This window comes from Girardinichthys multiradiatus, chromosome 20 (genome assembly GCF_021462225.1).
Source record: "Girardinichthys multiradiatus isolate DD_20200921_A chromosome 20, DD_fGirMul_XY1, whole genome shotgun sequence".
Lineage (NCBI taxonomy): Eukaryota > Metazoa > Chordata > Actinopteri > Cyprinodontiformes > Goodeidae > Girardinichthys > Girardinichthys multiradiatus.
This window is the reverse complement of record NC_061812.1, coordinates 31,076,255-31,095,123: the sequence shown is the minus strand read 5'-3', so window position 1 is coordinate 31,095,123 and position 18,869 is coordinate 31,076,255. Positions and strand designations below refer to the sequence as shown.

At 42.6% G+C, this 18,869-nt stretch overlaps 1 protein-coding gene across 5 annotated transcripts in view; it reads right to left on the bottom strand.

The window, feature by feature from the left end:
- The window catches only part of elmo2 (engulfment and cell motility 2), a 43,938-nt gene extending 25,301 nt beyond the window's left edge, over positions 1-18,637 (bottom strand). For 4 of the 5 annotated variants that reach the window (XM_047347723.1, XM_047347726.1, XM_047347725.1 and 1 more), the window contains exons 1-5: positions 18,510-18,637; positions 4,123-4,251; positions 3,843-3,883; positions 2,561-2,633; positions 2,421-2,471 (exon numbers count right to left, since the gene is read on the bottom strand). In XM_047347723.1, coding sequence (XP_047203679.1) covers positions 2,421-2,471; positions 2,561-2,633; positions 3,843-3,883; positions 4,123-4,200 — 243 coding nt within the window. In that variant the 5' untranslated portion in view covers positions 4,201-4,251; positions 18,510-18,637. The remainder of the gene's footprint in view (positions 1-2,420; positions 2,472-2,560; positions 2,634-3,842; positions 3,884-4,122; positions 4,252-18,509) is intronic. The other variant, XM_047347724.1, reaches the window with a different exon arrangement.
- Between the last annotated feature and the right edge of the window lie 232 nt (positions 18,638-18,869).

Below are 18,869 nucleotides of genomic sequence, written 5' to 3'. Positions count from 1 at the left end.
ATGTTCTCCTGTCTTTCCAATTTTGAGTAGTGGCCAAAATAAATGGTGCACTGTGTAATGTCATATTTAAATCCCAGAGAAAGAGGAAGTCATAAAGTATACATTAAAAGTTCTTGGACATCCTGATTACCTGAATAAGTGTGAGGTTAAACATTAGCCCTCAAGAGCTAGGGTCCTGTATGTTTTAGATATTTTAATGGTTTATCACTCCTTAATAAAAGGAATGGTTCATTGCTAATTCCCCTGTAGGGCTTAATGGTGTGCAGAAGATGTACATCAGACATTTGAATCAGTTGTGTTGGTGGAGGAACACGTCTAAAACATGCAGGATAACAACCCTTGAGAGTTGGAGTTGGGAATTGCTCAGGGTGTAACTAACTGGAACAGGTAATCTATGATGGTTTACAGCTAATGTTTACAACCTGCAGTTTAGCTTAAATGTGTCTTTTCTGCTGAAAAGGCATAGCAATACAAACACATTTACAACTTGTGTTTGCATCCAACTGCGTGTGTTTCATGGCCCAATCCAGCTGGCTTTGTGAATGCTCACACATTGCTAGCATATAGCAATAAACTCGACACATAAATTGATGTAGCAAAGGCAGCCATACCATCTAAAAATAAAATAAATCCTCAGCACCTTTGCTAAACTGGAGATGGAGGCATCAACTCCAGTCTCAGTGGACTTAGATGCTGGGTGGGATTGAAAAAGCAGGTAATCACACATGATTACAGAGACAGAGACTAGTGCTATTAAACGGTACAGATATCCTCAACTCCTCTTACTCTTATAGAAAGCAGACTGTGCACTTCATGTTTGATACTAATTTGGCAAAGATCTGTACCAAAACGTCACAGGACGTCCGGTGATTTTTTTAAGTGCAGTCCACAGTGAAGTGTGGCAATAGGTGCTTAAATTTTGTAGGGGCTGCTAGTTAGCAAAAAACTGATTATAAACTAACAAACCTAATTATTAATGTTTTATGCAAATGTATGTTTAACACCCTTTAACAAATCAAAAGCAAATACAATGCTATTAAAAAATACTGTGACCCTTAGAGATTTCTACAATTTTAGTTTCTTTTTTGCAACGCTTAAACGTTTCTTACTCTCAGTAAATCACAATAAATACAAAATACAGGTTCCAAATCATGATTTCATTTGATAAGGGAAAAAAGCTATCCAACCCAAATTGTCTGTAATAGCTCCATACTCTTCCCACATATATATTTATATATGAAACTGAAACACCTGTCCTTTTAGTGTGGGAGGTTTCATGGCTAAATTGGACCAGCCTGGTAGCCAGTCTTCATTGATTGCACATTGCACCAGTAAGAGCAGAGTGTGAAAGTTCAATTAGCAGGGTAAGAGCACAGTTTTGCTCAAAATATTGAAATGCACACAACATTATGGGTGACATACCAGAGTTCAAAAGAGGACAAATTGTTGGTGCATCTGTGACCAAGACAGCAAGTCTTTGTGATTTATCAAGAGCCACGGTATCCAGGGTAATGTCAGCATACCAGCAAGAAGGACAAACCACATCCAACAGGATTAACTGTGGACGCAAGAGGAAGCTGTCTGAAAGGGATGTTCGGGTGCTAACCCGGATTGTATCCAAAAAACATAAATGATGAGTCCACCTTTACTGTTTTCCCCACATCCGGGAGAGTTACGGTGTAGAGAAGCCCCAAAGAAGCGTACCACCCAGACTGTTGCATGCCCAGAGTGAAGCATGGGGGTGGATCAGTGATGGTTTGGGCTGCCATATCATGGCATTCCCTTGGCCCAATACTTGTGCTAGATGGGCGCGTCACTGCCAAGGACTACCGAACCATTCTTGAGGACCATGTGCATCCAATGGTTCAAACATTGTATCCTGAAGGCGGTGCCGTGTATCAGGATGGCAATGCACCAAAACACACAGCAAGACTGGTGAAAGATTGGTTTGATGAACATGAAAGTGAAGTTGAACATCTCCCATGGCCTGCACAGTCACCAGATCTAAATATTATTGAGCCACTTTGGGGTGTTTTGGAGGAGCGAGTCAGGAAACGTTTTCCTCCACCAGTATCATTTAGTGACCTGGCCACTATCCTGCAAGAAGAATGGCTTAAAATCCCTCTGACCACTGTGCAGGACTTGTATATGTCATTCCCAAGACGAATTGATGCTGTATTGGCCGCAAAAGGAGGCCCTACACCATACTAATAAATTATTGTGGTCTAAAACCAGGTGTTTCAGTTTCATTGTCCAACCCCTGTATATATATATATACACACATATATAGAAAAAAAATCAAGAGCCACACCAAGACTCACTACTTCATACTATCAAGAAATCACTTAAACACAATTTGTCTGACAACATGAAGTAGGCTAAAAGATCTAGCACTGTGTTTATAAACAAAGCCAACTTACTGGGGAAATTGCTAATCGAAGAATAGTCCCATTTTTAATGTCGCCACGGCTCTGAAAAATATTAAAAAGGGCAGCTTATGGTCTATATTGCTTCACAATGTCTTCAACACAAGGTGAAAAAAAAAAACAAAGAACCAAACCTGTTCAGTGATATATAGCTGAGGACCATCAGCGTAACGGAGAGCAAACTGCTCAGAGCCCGACAAAGACCATCTGAGGGTGCAAACATAGAGAAAAAGTTGATACAAATTACAATAGATTGTAAGTAAGTAATTGCGAGCAACAAAACGTGGGAATGCTACAGAGTGCAGCATACTCCAGCGTGAAAGAACAAAAGGTTACCAAAGTCAGGCCATTCCCTCCGGCAAATTTATTTACACAAGAGGCAAACTGCAACTGTGAAGGCGAGTTTTTCAGTGGGCATTAACAGTAAAAGGATTTTCAGCTTCCAATGGCAGAGGGAGGCAGTGGGTAGATGCTGGCATTTTTGGAGATGGATTGGTGGGATAAAATGTGCAAATATCACAAAGTTCAAAGCAAACAATTCTGAAACCTAAAACATAAGCATCTACTTTCCCCAAAAGCAGTTTTAATGGTACAAGAGTTATTAAAACACTGACCAGAACACCCACGCAAATTTAAATCTGAATTTAAACTAATATAGAGGTACAACATTTTTACTCTTTAGCTGCTGTTTAACTTTAAATCAGAAGCTAAAAAAAAGTCCCTAAAGAGTCTTCAAATGCACATGCAGCACTTTACAAATGTAGTCATTCCCCTCAACTACATTTTGGCTCGGGACAACTTCAAACCCTTAGTGTATTTTATTCAGATTTTATGACATGTCAGAGAAGCAGCTAGGAGGCCCATTGGAGTAGTCGCACAAATCTGTAGCCCAATTGAGAGAACCATGCAGGTGATCCCAAACACACACACATAAAGGAAGCTGATCTGGTCAGATGAAACCAAAACTGAACTTCTCTACATACTACTATACATTAAGTTTGAGGCTTTACAAGAGAGTGTACACCTTCTAGAAAATAAACGCTTCAACTAGAAAATAAACACAAAAAACTAATTTTTAACTAAGCAAAGTCCCTAAAGCAACAGTCAGGCTGCTTACTTCTTTAGAGCTTTCACTTATTTGCAAGAACAGCGGATGTTGCTAAATTACGTTTTAAGTCACTTCTGACGGTATAGTGTACATGATTTGCAGTTGGCGTGAAGATCATTTTTTTATTGAACAACTAGATTGTACAAAGTACACAAAAAAACACTTTTTTGATAACAATCCTTGAGGGACAATTACAACACTGATCCCCATGCTTGGTTTATTCTAAGCTTGCTAAAAAACTAAATGATTGCAACAATTTAAATCATTTGGAAAACGTAAAATAAAAAACTGGAGGAAATAATTCTTACCCGTCACATACTTCCCGTATTATAGAGGATAGGGGTCTTTTCTGCAAAAACAAAACACAGAGAATAATGATGAATGGCTAAAACAGAACAATCTGTCACAGTCACAATAACAGAGAAAACAGCTTTTGATACTCATTAACTCTCTTTTAGCAGTCACAATTGTTATATAGGTTTTTACGACCTTAAATAACTAAAAATACTTAAACAACCAAAATATCTCCACATGCAAATGAAGGCTGATAATTAAAGAAGGCATTTCACATTTCTCTCCAATACACACCTGGTCCATTTCTATAAGCTGAGCATTGGCACCAGGCCACTCAATCGCAACCTTCACAATGTCAGCTGGTGGCGGCATAGCTGTTTGTTATGGTTATAGCACCCTACAGGAAAAAAGAAAAGAGAATCTCTGTTGATCAGCATCAACAGAGATTTTAGGAGAATTAATGGAGAACCAGTGAATTAGGAGAACCGATGTATAGATGGTTTGGTAAACTGAAACAATGAGCTATAGTCATTAAACTGTGGCCTTAGTGAAGACTGCCTTCTACGGACAAGGTAATATGGTATATATACTGGAAATGATCCAATGGCATCTGTAAAAAAGACTGAATGTTACATAGGTATAGCTGGTTTGAATTCAGTGTTGAGCGCTAATGTTCATGCTGCAATATTCTGTTTAATGTTATTTTGTCCCTTACGGGATACCGTGGTTAGAGTAGTGATGACGTCATGCGGCTGTACCTAATGTTACTGATATTTCGGTGGATAAGTTCGGCACGAACTGTTGCATTAATCCAGAGGGAGGGATTTTCCTGGTGTTGTTGGTGTGTTCTCCTCATGTGTGCGTTATTGACAAGTAAGTTGTGGGATTTTTGGGTGTTTATGGGGACTATATGAGCAGTTAGAGGTTTATCTATTTTATGTTGTTCGCCTGTTGCTAAGTCCGAGCTAGCTGTATTGTATCCACTCCGTTCATTATGTAATGTGTAATGATGTGGTGTAATGTGTAATGATAGGACTACTCAAACTTATTTTGTGTATTCTGTTTGTTCTAGGAAACCACACCCACACACACCTGCACACTATGTAAATGGACATGAACTCAGCTGAACCTATACAGGGAACACTCGCTGCTGTAAAAGACCTGTAAGCTGTTTCACCCTAAGTTTGGAATACAGAGCAGTTGAAAGAGTTTGCCTCCTGTCTTCATTACTCTGACTGCTGCACCTCAGTCTAACATCCCGTCCCGAGCTGAATCCTGGCCTAAGTGGTGTTCTGGCCGACACTCCAGGTTGAGAGCAGTGCTAAACACGTACAGTGCCTTACAGCCCTGTAACATAAGCTACCTCAGCCACATTAATGGTCCTTCGAGCCGGATGCACTGCCTTACCCCAGTAAAGATGGATGAAGATCAGGACTACAGAACTAATGGTGGACGTCCTAAACGCCAGCTTCGTCTCCCACAACGTTATGAGGATTATGAGCTTGATGTCAAAGGTCTCAGTTCTCACCAATACAGAAGGGAAAGGGGGTGGATGACTCGGCAAGAGGGATTGGCCAAGAAGACCCCCCTCACCACGTCATATGTTTCCCCAACAGATTCTGAGGCATTGGATTTTTGCAACCCTGTCAGACACTGTACGGGAGGGAGTCTGATCCACCAAGAGGAGCAGTTATCCCAATCAGGGGTCCTCGGGGAAAAGCAGGTACCATTATGGAGTTATCCCAACCCCCATAAAATCTTACCTCCTACCAAGAGAGAAGCTATGGCTTTAAGATCAGAAGTGGAAGAACTCCAGCATGAAAGGTTTCTCCTTCAGCAGTCACAACAGCGCATATCAGCAGATCTGGCAGATTTAAGAGCTATACAGACTGGCATGTTACAGATAATGAATGCTGCTCAGGAGGCTAAGCATGAACAACTGGAGGGAACAGCATGCGCCAAGCCTCTTGACCCACCCGTTGATGGTGAAGATGAAGAGTGGCCCCTACCACCACCCCCACCTTGGATGACTGAAGAGGAGGAGGAAACACCCACTAACCCACCTGTTGTGGAGCGCCTGGACAAGATGATGAGTGAACTTCAGATTTTGAGAAGTGCGGCTCTCCTAGCCAATCACAGTCCGTCGTCAGCTCAATTAGTAAGACAAATGGCGGCAGGTTATCAGCAGGTAAAGAGTGATCATCAAGTCAGCAGTCATGCCCCCTTTGGAAGCCCACAGAGGAATATGCCACCCTATTCTTCAGCTCCATCGACCATGAGATTTAGCTCCACCACAAATTATAGACCTATAGCCATTCAGACTGCTTTCCCTCAACAACCGATGCACCAACCAGCTCTTCCACACCTTCCTAGTGTACCCCGAACACCCGCTCTGAACCCTGAGCCACCCTCACAGAGCTTCAGCCCAGATACAGCCTATCATGGTCCACGTCCAACCATCCCTAACCTATTTCAGAAATCCTGGTGAGTTTGCACACCTGAAGACGGTGCTGGAGAACTTACTACCACCTGACAGTCCAGAGCTCTTTAAATATCAAGTTTTGATGGATCATCTGAAATTGGAGGATGCCAGACTGGTAGCAGAAGCATATCTTCACTCCCCCACACCATTCACAGATACCATGATGGCTTTAAATGAGAAGTTTGGACAACCTCTCCAACTAGCCCTGAAGAGAATTGCCACTGTGATGGACTCACCTGACATTCGAAGGGGGATGTGTTCACCTTTGAAAGATTTTCTCTCCAGACCCAGTCACTAGTTGGCTTGTTGAAGACCCTTGGTCCTGAGGGTGAAGTGGAGCTATATTGTGGCTCACACGTTGCTCCTCTGCTTAATAAGTTACCCCCGGAGCAGCGAGCAGAGTTCCGCAGATGTATGTTCAAACACTCTGGGCGTAACCACACCCATATTGATTTGGCTGACTGGCTAAAATACGAGTCTTGGTGTCAAGATTATGACGGTCAACTACCTCTTAGGGGACTAAGGGAGAAACCAAGCAGCCAGAAAGAGGAAGGAAGATTTGGCAAACGCTCAGTGGCTGTGTTACATGGCGCAGACAGCCTAAATCAAAGACCGAAACCACCAAGTAGTTCACCAAATCAAACCAGATCTCCCCCCTACTGTGCGTTTTGTGATGTTAAAGTGCACCACCTGAGTCGATGCACAGCCATAAGTAAATTGTCAAGGGAGCAAGTCTCGGATTGGATAAGGAACAACAAAAGATGTTGGCGCTGTGCACGCTCCCATTATGCTGCACAGTGCAACGTGAAGAAGCCTTGTAACCTGTGTCAGGGTCGACGCTTACAAGTTCTTCATGACATTAACACAGAGACAGCAAAGGGCCCATTACTAGCCTCGATAAGCCAGGAGAGAGGGGAGAACTCAACAGGGGTGCAGTACCTCGATCGACCGACAGAGGGCAGTCGAGTCCTGTTGAAAGTCGTTCCTGTTCTTCTCCATCATGGAGACAGAACTCTGGAAACATATAGTCTTAGATGGTGGTTCCGAAAGAAGTATGCTCTTGCCTCCAGCAGCCCAGAAATTGGGACTGCAGGGCACACCGGAGTCCCTGCACCTACGTACAATCAGACAGGATGTTCAAACACTGAATGGTTCCTGTGTTTCCTTTACCATTTCCCCCAGAGCTCGGCAGAGGATCCAGTACCGTATACATAATGCTTTCAACACGGAACGTATCGACCTAGCAGATCACACTTACCCCATTGACTCACTCCAGAAGAAGTACAGGCATTTGACTGGCTTACTGATCCAGCCCTTTAAGAAGGTGAAACCTCTGCTTCTGATAGGTAGTGATCACCCACACCTCATAACTCCTACAGAGGCTGTACGACTGGGTCCTCCAGGAGGCCCAACTGCTATTCATACCCGGTTGGGGTGGACGCTACAAGGTCCTTCTAGGATCATACACCAGCTGGAGAGGTCACAGCAGTGTTTGGTAACCTCTGTCCCCCCTCAAGTGAGTGAATTGATGAGACATGTGGAGAAGCTCTGGAGAACAGATATCATCCCTCTTAGGAATGATAAAATGGTGACACACTCCAAGCAAGATAATCAGGCTTTGAGCCTTCTGGAGACCAAAACCATACTAGTGGAAGTCGATGGCACTTCACGCTATGCCACGCCATTGCTGCAAAGCAGAGACATGCCCCTCCTGCAGGCCACACCTGCAGCTGTCATGCCAAATCGGAGAGGTGTTGAGAAAAGGCTTCGCAAAGACCCAGAGAAAGCAGAGATATACCAATCAGAAATAAAGAAACTGATAAAGGCAGGATATATGCTGCAAGTGGAACCTAGAGAGGTGAAGGGAGAAAATGAAGCGTGGTATATCCCTCATCACCTCGTCAGCCACAATGGCAAGCATAGACTAGCTCCTTCCAGCACCAAGGGCAAAATCTGAATGACCACCTCCTACCTGGCCCAATCCTTGGGGTCTCTCTGCTCGGGGTCCTTTTAAGGTTCCATGAGCATAGAGTGGCAGTAAGTGGTGATATAAAGGCTATGTTCCATCAGGTTCGCTTACTGCCCGAAGATCGCCCTCTTCTGCGCTTCCTGTGGCGCAACCTGCAACCTGATGACCCACCTGCAGTGTATGAATGGCAGGTGTTACCCTTCGGCACTACCTGCAGCCCATGTTGTGCCACCTTTGCCCTGCAACGGCATGCCAAAGAACACAGTCAGCCAGGGCAAGAGGTAAGAACTTCCATAGAGATGTTTTTATGTGGATAACTGTCTCCACAGTGTGCAAACAGCCACGGAGGCCAGGGAATTAGTGGATCAACTGAGAGCCCTCCTGTCATCAGCTGGGTTTGTTATGCAGCAATGGGCCAGCAATGAATCATGTGCCATTAGTCACCTACCTAAAGAAGATCGATCAGACAGTGCTGAGCTCTGGCTTGCAGAAAGTAAGACGGAGAGCCCAGGATCAACCTTCGGTCTTAGTTGGCACTTTGCTACAGACATGCTTGGCTATAAGCACCGTCAAGTCCAGTATGCAACTCCTACCATGCGCATCATCTACAGAGTACTGGCCAGTCAGTACGATCCTTTAGGGTTCAATACTACCCTACACAACCAGGGCTAAGATGTTAGTCAGATGGTTGTGGGAGAAGAATCGGGGCTGGGACGACCCCCAGCTCCCACCTGACCTCCTGCAACAGTGGGATACTTGGGAACAGGAGCTGAAATGTCTCCCTGAAATCCGTCTCCCTAGACCATATTTACCCACTGAGGCAACAATGGAGCTGAAACAGAGAGAGCTGCATGTGTTTTGTGATGCATTGGAGCAGGCTTATGGTGCTGTGGCGTCCCTCAGAATGATAGGAGAAAATGATCAAATACATGTGTCCTTTGTGATGGCCCGCTCCAGGGTAGCTCCCAAACGACTGCACTCCATTCTGAGGCTGGAGCTATGTGCAGCACTTATGGGAGCCCAACTTTGCAAGCTGCTGGAGAATGAGTTGTCTCTGCCAATTGAGAGGACAGTGATGTGGACAGATTCTACAACGGTGCTTGCATGGCTGCGATCTGAATCCTGCCGCTTCAAGGTTTTCATAGGCACGCGTATCGCTGAGATTCAGGAGTTGACCCCTCTGTCCAGCTGGCATTATGTGGAATCTGCCCAAAATCCTGCAGATGACATAACGCGGGGTAATACACTGAAGGAGCTGGCAAGACCAAACCGATGGAGTCAAGATCCTCCCATCCTACGTCTACCACAAACTCAATGGCCAAAGAATCCAACTAGTAGCCTTGAAGCCTTCCCAGATGCATCTGAGCTTCACAAATCAACCTTATGTGCTGTGACCTCCGCAACCCCACCTCATGAGATTCGACATGAAACATGGCAGGAGATGCTCGATGCAACTGTCCAGGAGCTTCATGGGGGGGCCAAGGGTAGTTGTCCCAATGCTGAGGATTACCGTCAAGCAGAGATGTTTCTAATTAAGAGAGCCCAACGGGAAAGTTTCCCTGATGAATTGCACCTTCTGAAGGCAGGGAAACCAGTCCAACGAAGTAGTCGTCTTTTAACCTTGTCTCCAGAGCTGGAGGAAAGCGGGGAACTGATAAGAGTGGGTGGCCGTCTACGTAGAGCTGAAGCCATAACCTTTGGCAACCTTCACCCGCTGGTTCTTGATCCATCACATCCAGTAACCAGGCTGCTCATCCAGGACTTTGACAGCCGACTACGGCATCCTGGACCAAAACGAGTATTTGCAGCGATGCGGTGCAAATACTGGATCCTAAGAGGCAGAGAAGCGGTTCGGTGCTTCCAGAAAACTTGCACAGATTGTCAAAGATGGAGGGCGAGGCCTGTTGTTCCTAAGATGGTTGACCTGCCGGTAGCATGACTCCGCCTCTTCAAGCCAGCCTTCTTTTCCACCGGAACTGACTGCTTCAGGCCCTTTGAAGTTAAAGTGGGTTGTCAATCAGAGAAGAGATGGGGGATAATATTTAAGTGTATGACTGTTCGAGCCGTGCACTTGGATGTGTTAACTTCTATCAACACAGACTCCTTTCTGATGGCCCTGCGGCGGTTTATTGCCCGAAGAGGGATCCCATCAGAGCTTTATTCAGACCAGCGCACAAATTTCAGAGGAGGTGATGCTGAGTTGAGGGAAGCGTTTTCAGCCATGTCAGTGGAACTTCAGCAGTTACTGGCTCCATATAAGATCCAATTTCACTTCAATCCGCCTGCAGCTCCTCACTTTAGAGGGGTGTGGGAACGAGAAATCAGTTCGGTGAAAACAGCCTTGTACGCTACGGTTGGAGCACAGCCGGTCACAGAAGAGGTCCTTCGTACAGTACTTGTGGAAGTAGAGGGGATCCTCAACTCGAAGCCGCTGGGCTATGTCTCATCCGATGTCAGAGACACAGATCCTGTGATGCCAAATTGCCTGCTTATGGGGCGGCGAGATGGGTCGTTACCGCAGGTGGTTTACTCCGGGGATGAGCTCCTGGGCTGTCGGCGGTGGAGGCAGGCACAAGTGCTTGCTGATAATTTTTGGGCATGGTTTATTCGTCTGTACCTACCTGGGTTGCAGCCCCGTCAGAAATGGCAAACCTCTAGAGAAGACATTAGAGAGGGGGCTGTTGCCATGCTTGTGGATCCTCAGCTACTCAGGGCTCTCTGGCCCGTGGGACACGTCATCAAGATTCACCCCGGTCCTGATGGCCACATCAGGTCAGCCGATGTGAGAATTAAGGACCGAATTTATACTCGACCTGTGGTTCGGCTGGTGATCCTCCCTGCTATACCTGACGAGGCCGGTGACCCTCGGACATGAGGTCGTCCTTTGTAAAGTCTTTGTGTAGAGCAAATGTATTGTATACATTTGGGGGCGGCTGTACAAAAGACTGAATGTTACATAGGTATAGCTGGTTTGAATTGTGTTGAGCGCTAATGTTCATGCTGCAATATTCTGTACCTAAAGTTACTGATATTTCGGTGGATAAGTTCGGCACGAACTGTTGCGCTAATCCAGAGGGAGGGATTTTCCTGGTGTTGTTGGTGTGTTCTCCTCATGTGTGCGTTGTTGACAAGTAAGTTGTGGGATTTTTGGGTGTTTATGGGGACTATATGAGCAGTTAGAGGTTTATCTATTTTATGTTGTTCGCCTGTTGCTAAGTCCGAGCTAGCTGTATTGTATCCACTCCGTTCATTATGTAATGTGTAATGATGTGGTGTAATGTGTAATGATAGGACTACTCAAACTTATTTTGTGTATTCTGTTTGTTCTAGGAAACCACACCCACACACACCTGCACACTATGTAAATGGACATGAACTCAGCTGAACCTATACAGGGAACACTCGCTGCTGTAAAAGACCTGTAAGCTGTTTCACCCTAAGTTCGGAATACAGAGCAGTTGAAAGAGTTTGCCTCCTGTCTTCATTACTCTGACTGCTGCACCTCTGTCTAACATCCCATCCCGAGCTGAATCCTGGCCTAAGTGGTGTTCTGGCCGACACTCCAGGTTGAGAGCAGTGCTAAACACGTACAGTGCCTTACAGCCCTGTAACGTAAGCTACCTCAGCTACAGCATCCCTCCAAAACTGGAATTACCCTCAAATCATCTGATCTCAAAGTTCTTCATATTTTTCTGAAGAACAATTGGTTTTGCAAAAGTAAAAATAAGGTACCAGAATAAGACCCACCCAAAATGACACAAACAGACACAAAGAATGCACACCCTGATCTATGGATCCCCAGATCAACCGGGGGTTGTGGTAGTAACATTATCTTGTCTCACAATTAAAGAAATGACATTACATTGATAAATATCAGAAATAAAAATTAAATGTTTTTAACAGCGGTCAGCGCTTCTCCAAAGAAGAAAAACAACATCACAACCACCCTGAGGAGCAACCCTTCATCAGACATGGAATACAATACCCCGAAGAAACTGCTGTGACAAAACTTTGTAATTAAGATAAAAAACAGAAGTGTACCATAGGGAAACATGAAAGGAGTTAACAGATCTATTTTTACTGGGTTTTAGCCAATGGTTTGCTTTTATATTGTGGTGCACCAATCAACTGGCTAAATAACAAAACGGGCCAATTTTCTTCTGATCGATGACTAACAGGTCAAATACTGAAAAACCTGATCTTTTCCCAAAGCGTTAAAAGCAAGAAAACTAAGAACGGACAGTATTTTACATCTACATAGAATATAACCCAACAATATAGACATCGACACACTTTTTCAGGGATGTGCCGTGATGCAAAACTGGCCTTTATTCTTTTAATTTCTTCTTTTTATGCTAAGTTTAAAAATGCAGCCTTTATCAAATAAACCGCGTCATATATTTTTCTTGTATGCGTTCTAGTCTTTAGATTAAAAAATCTGAATTACTTAAAATTAGATTGGCAGGTCAAGACTTTAAAGAAAACCAGAAATCATTATCGTCACAGAAAAGGCTTATCTGTGCATTTGCTACAATTACACACATGGTTTACTTTGAAAATCACTCAATTTTTAAAAATAATTATATGAATTATATATATATATATATATATATATATATATATACTATATGTAGCAATCCAAATTATCAGAGAAAGACTACAATCCATTCAATTATTAATTAATTCATTTTATATCAACCCAAACATTCATTTTCGATACATGCTTGATTCATGCAAGATTGGAGGTAGAAGGGTAGTATCTCCAGCCATCAATAGGTGAAAAGAAGTGTACACACTAATCATCAGTTTATTTCTGGGTAACACAGATACATAAAGAATGAAACCATTCATATGCACTTAGAGTGAACAATTAACCTAAAATGGATGTTCTGGATTGTGCAGGGAGGACCAGAGTACCCAATCAAAATCCATGCATGAATGTAGTGAAGATGCTGACTAGACACAAGGAGGTCACAGCCCATTGGGATTGGAACCCAGGACATTTTTCGTCTGAAGCAACTAACCACTGCCCTATAATGACATCTGAATGATTACTTATTACCAAAAAACTTAATGTTACAAACTGGTGACCTGATTAAGTTAAATTCCAATTCATTAATTTTGATGTATAACTCACTCTTGTGTGGCACAAGGACAGCAACGTTTAGCTTTACATAGGGAAATCCTAAGAGGATACAGCATAGAGATACAACAATATCAACCACCGCTAGGTTACGGTGACAAAAACACTCTTTAGTGTGGAAGTTGTCATTGGGGGAAGAAGACTAACAAAAGTTAGCTATTAGCGGTGTCAGTGAGGTGTTTGAAAATGTAGTCAGGGGAAGCTCAGAGATGTATGAATCTTTTTAAAAGCAAACTGTATCATCTCAAAGTCGGAATATGTCTGCAGTACATTCAAGCTGCAGTATTCTATAGAGAGCGAAGCTTTAGATAACAGAAAGGTTGGTTGGAGTAAAGCAAATTGCTTTGCTTTATTCTTTCCGTCTCTGTGTAACAGGGACCATGCTAAATCTGGAAATGTTGGCAGCTTTTTGGAAATCCCACAGTTAAGATAATGATCTACATATTCTTGGGGATACACAGGGAGTCTGCTGTTTTGCAAGGATCACTAAAATACTCAGCAATTAATTAAGATTCCAAAGACAGTTTAAAATGTCAACACAGTAGTCTTTGTCTTAGTTTGATATTTATTATTTTACAGCAACTCCTCACTCAGACATATTATGATGATGCCTCTGCTAATAATATAAATAATTAATGACGACTCACAGTAATTACACATTTCCATATTCTTATACTAGAGTTATTAAAAAGAAATCAGAATCGGTGCATCTCAAATGGAGGCAACATTTTTCTACTCTCACATTTAATCACTGCTTAAAGTCAAACCTATTTCCCAACCTGCAACAACAGCTTTGTAACAAACATGAAAGAAAAGCACAACAGGGGCCAGGTTTATGGCACAAATAAGAGAGTTGTCTTTATTCTGACAGAGAGCATGAGAGAAGGAGAGCACAAAAAAATGAAAGATGACAGGCTCGGCTGATGATTTGAAAACTGTTTTTTGGAACAGAGAGAAAAAACTGCTGTTCTCCAAATGGCTCTGTGCGTTCTGATTGCTTTCAGGATTAAATAAAAAACACTTTGTATGGCTTAAAGGTTCGAGAATAATTTCTATCAATGCTGGGCTGCTGGATTAAAAAAAAAAACAATAATTGCCTTCGACAGAAAATCCTCAGTGATGCAGTATGATTGAGCACTGCACCACAAGCTTTGTGAGGAGTTTAGATGGAAGTTCTATAAATATCCTCACCTGCCAGTTTACAGTGACTGAGGTGTCTGACGAGCTCGTCTTTAGATTCATTTTAAAATTAAGAAAAAAAATAAAATGTCCTCCAGCAGATTTGATTCTTTTGTGAATTCAGCATCATTACTAGCTTCATATCATAAAAACATCCTGGAATAAAAATTCAACCTGTCAAGTCGTGAATAATAAGCATGCCTGAGTGCTTTGATCTCCATATCTCCGAGCCATGGGACTACTGAAGTATGTTCTCTGAATTATCTGTCACAACAAAGCATAACAGATGAACTCTGGGTGAAATGCAACACGAGGGCTTTAAATCATGGCAGTAGATGACGCTAAAGTAGTCTACTGCCATGACTCACAATCCAATCTGAAATCATTTTTTTCAGCAATGTCTTCTCATCTTTACCAGATACCAAAATGTCATGAATGTCAAACACAAGCGTTAAATGTCATTAAAAAGTCAGAACTGTTTCTCTAAATCAAATAAAGATTTTAAGGCTAAGTATAATCTTTCCTTGGGATGTTGCCAACTAGCTCGGAGACTTAACAGTGGAAAAAAGCATCAATAGAAAAAACTGTAATTTGGAATCCTAACATTCTGACAGCATTCAGTTTAGACCTTGCAGTTTTTGCTCTGGTTTAATCCAGCACTGTTACTTTGATGCCCACTGACGTCAGCCCTCCTATTTCTCCAAACAACTGTCACCAAAATACTTTATATAGTCATGCAGTGATTGTGCAAGTCTCACTTTTATCCACATAATCCCTCCATGTTTTACCCTTAAGCCCAACTACATACTTCCTACTCCGCTCAACTATCCACTTAACCACAAAGCCTGTGTGACATAGTTCATCATCTGTTCGCGGGCCTCTACAGATGTTCAAGTCCAGCCCAGATTTTTGTGACTGGGTTGGCTGAGGCCAGAAAGGGACAAAAATGCTCTCAGTCAGAGGGTGGAGCCAAACACAGCAGATAAACTACAGACCAGACCACGAGCACAAGAAGAAAAATAACAACAAATACAGTGAGGAAAGACCTGCTTTTTTTCCCTGAGTGAACAAAGACACAAACATTACATTGATATTCTGGTGAGAAATCACTATATTCCTTCTTTTCAGATGTTTTCTTGTTCTACTCCTCTCAGAAGACAGTACATAAAGCAGCCCATATTTTCTGTCAACAGCCATAGAGAGTGACAGACTGCAAGAGAGTACTATTATGGATGCAAAGTCATTATCTAAATACGGCAGTGCTTTCCTGTTTAGTGGGAGAAACTCAAAAGGCTCTTTTAGTTTTAGGAAAGTGTGTTTTAAAATTACTTATCCATTTTGAAAATCAAAGAGAAGGATGAATGTGATTTAGGTACATACAGTGGGTTGCATATGTTCAAGATTTATTGGTTTTCAGGCTCTAAAATAAAAGATTAAATGTGTTTACGGCCAACTGACTCTAGGCTGAAACCTCAGTATCATAATTAACATCAATAAAAGAATATGAGAATATTGTTAAAACAGATTATTTAAAAATCTCACCTCTGTGTGTTTTTATTGCAAAGAAAAAAACTAAAATAAGGAGGTATATGAAATTTGGACAACTATAACAAAACTTCTTCATACTTTGGTCAGCTTAGATCAAATCGCAACCTAAAATCATCTTCTCCTGCAGCACTAGCCTGTTTCAAACACTAATTGATCAAGTTTTTGTCATCAGTTCCTGAAGCAAATTCTGCGTTGTTGTAGATGAGACCTTGCTTCATTTCTCAAACTTATTTCTAGCATTGCCTCAGAGGTCTTTTGAATTCTGCTGCCAGTGGAGAGTGGTGCATAAAATTGTGTTGCATATGAGAATAACATCACATTTATCAGTTGATATGGTTCTACACACTCGTCCTTTAGTTAGTGAAGGCCCATACTGAAAAGAACCTTGATATTAAAAAATGAAATAGGGATGTGGTATAAATATTAATAAGTTTCAGTCATAATCACCATATTAATGTGTGCACTTTTGCAATCACAAAAGGCTGCTTGGATGCAGTATTTGGTAGGCTGTGAATATGCAGATGACCCTTCAGGTGAGGTCCTCATAATCATACTTGTTGAAAAGAATTTAGAACAGCCTAGGATAAACTAACTAGTATAACTGTAATGAGTAAAACAAAGTATTACTGGTACTCATGGGTAAATTTCCTCAACACAAAAGGATTTACAGTGCTATAAAAAGTATTTGCCTACTGATTTTGCTCTTTCTGATCATCAAACCGATTTCAATATCAGACAAAGATAATTTGAGTCAATACAAAACTAAATTGTTCCCTTCACAAAGTAATCTAAACCAACCTGGCTCTATGTTAGAAGGGATTCAATCCCTAAACCTAATAGCTACATTCAAGCCTTTGTGGTAACTAGCAATAAGTCTTATTTCTCTGTAGAAGAATTTTGACCCACTCTTCTTTGCAGAATTGTTTTTATTCCGTGACATTGAAGAGTTTTTTTTTTCTGGCATCAGTGACCTGTTAGGGTATGCCACAGCATTTTAATCAGTTTTGCATGGAAACTTTGACTAGGCCACTTCAAAACCTTCATTATGCTTGTGGCTTTAGCCATTAAGATGTGCTTTTGGATTAGTTTTCCTGCAGCACAGTGAATAGTTCTGTATTCTCAATTCCTAGATATTGGCTCTCACCGTAGTTCAGTAGAGTCCAAGTTTCATAAATGGCTTTATAAGCCTTTACACATGTCAGAAACTACATTACTTTAGATCTGGGCATTATGTGTTGCTGCTCGAGCTCTTTTGCCCTACTTCATGTTGTCAGACCGGATTGTACTTAAGTAATTTATTGATTTTGCAGTAATCAGACAACTTTTGGACGATGTCATTAACCGACATGAAGATGACAACCAACAAAGTAAAGTGATGGAAACTGGTTCCCATTCTCTGTACGGTCTCTAGACACCAGGCTGCCGCCATGTTTGTTTTCTTTTCTCCGACCCGTTAACATTAATTTGGCTGCACGCGCTGTTGCCGTATCTTAGCAACAGTCGCCAGGGAGCTCCAGACTGAAAGGAAATCTGAACAGTGTGGCCTCAACTCAAAAGACTTGCTCTGTCTCCCACCAGCTGCTTTTCACTGCTGCCCGGATGTTTCTGTCGCCATTTTAGCATTCCTTTAAAAAGAAATGTGGTTAGTGGGGGTTCCCTGGCTATAAAGAGATTCTCACGGGGGGAAACTATGGAGCGCCTAAACTTTCCTTCAAAAGTTAAGCACGAAGCAGCTGCGCCCCCTATGGCCACATGGCGTTTATAAGAAGACCACTGAGATAGATTTAATTTTCTCTGTAATATCTACATTTACGAGGATGTATTGGAAGCAGTTGGGGTCAGTTAATGCTCTACAGCGCAGCATCAGCAAATTTCATGCCCTAATATTTGCTACCTTCATCGGGTAACTCTCGTAATAAAAGCGGAGATTTTACCCATGTAGAAATCTAGCAGCACGTAAGTTATAGAAATGTTTGGGGCCGATTACAGGTGATCGACCAGGCTGGACTGGATCAATGATAACCACAAAGAGCCTACAGACTGGTGCGGCAAAGGTTTGCTTGTGTTCTGTGGTGAAATCAATCACAACTCGCCCCGCTGTCAAGCATTAAGAATGAGATATTTACTCCCCTTGTGTTAAAGTGATGCTGTTGCTCATTATTCTCGCTGCTAAAGTGAGCAGCAGCGTTATTCCTCAAAAGGCGGCTCATGTTTCCAGTCATCCATTTTATCCTGTCCGCTCCTCCATTACTGACAGGATGCAGCCCTGTCACGGAGGCAGATGATACCCTCTAGCTCCCCCTCTCTGGGTTTAATCAAACCATACAAACGGGCTAATTTCATTCATCCGTGCTACTCACCCTGTGTCCGGGCCATCTATGGTCCACTCGGTAATCCCTCCGTCCCCAGTGAGAGCCTGGTGGAACGGAGACACGACTCCACGCCTAGTAGGCGTGACACAATGTAAATGTCACCGTCTGCAAATGAGGCAGACCCTTCCTCTTTTAAGCATGTGGGTGCGCTCACTGACATCCCCCCGCCCTCATTCGTACACACGTACTTCTCTATAGACCGCCCCGTCACTGCCTCTAATAGGCACATAAATTGAATAGCTATTTAAGTGGGGTTATTATGTAGGCTCCCTGGGATGTAAAACACCAAATTACCAGACTAAATGCAAAACAAAACTCAAAATAACTTAAAAGCTTTTTTATACCAAA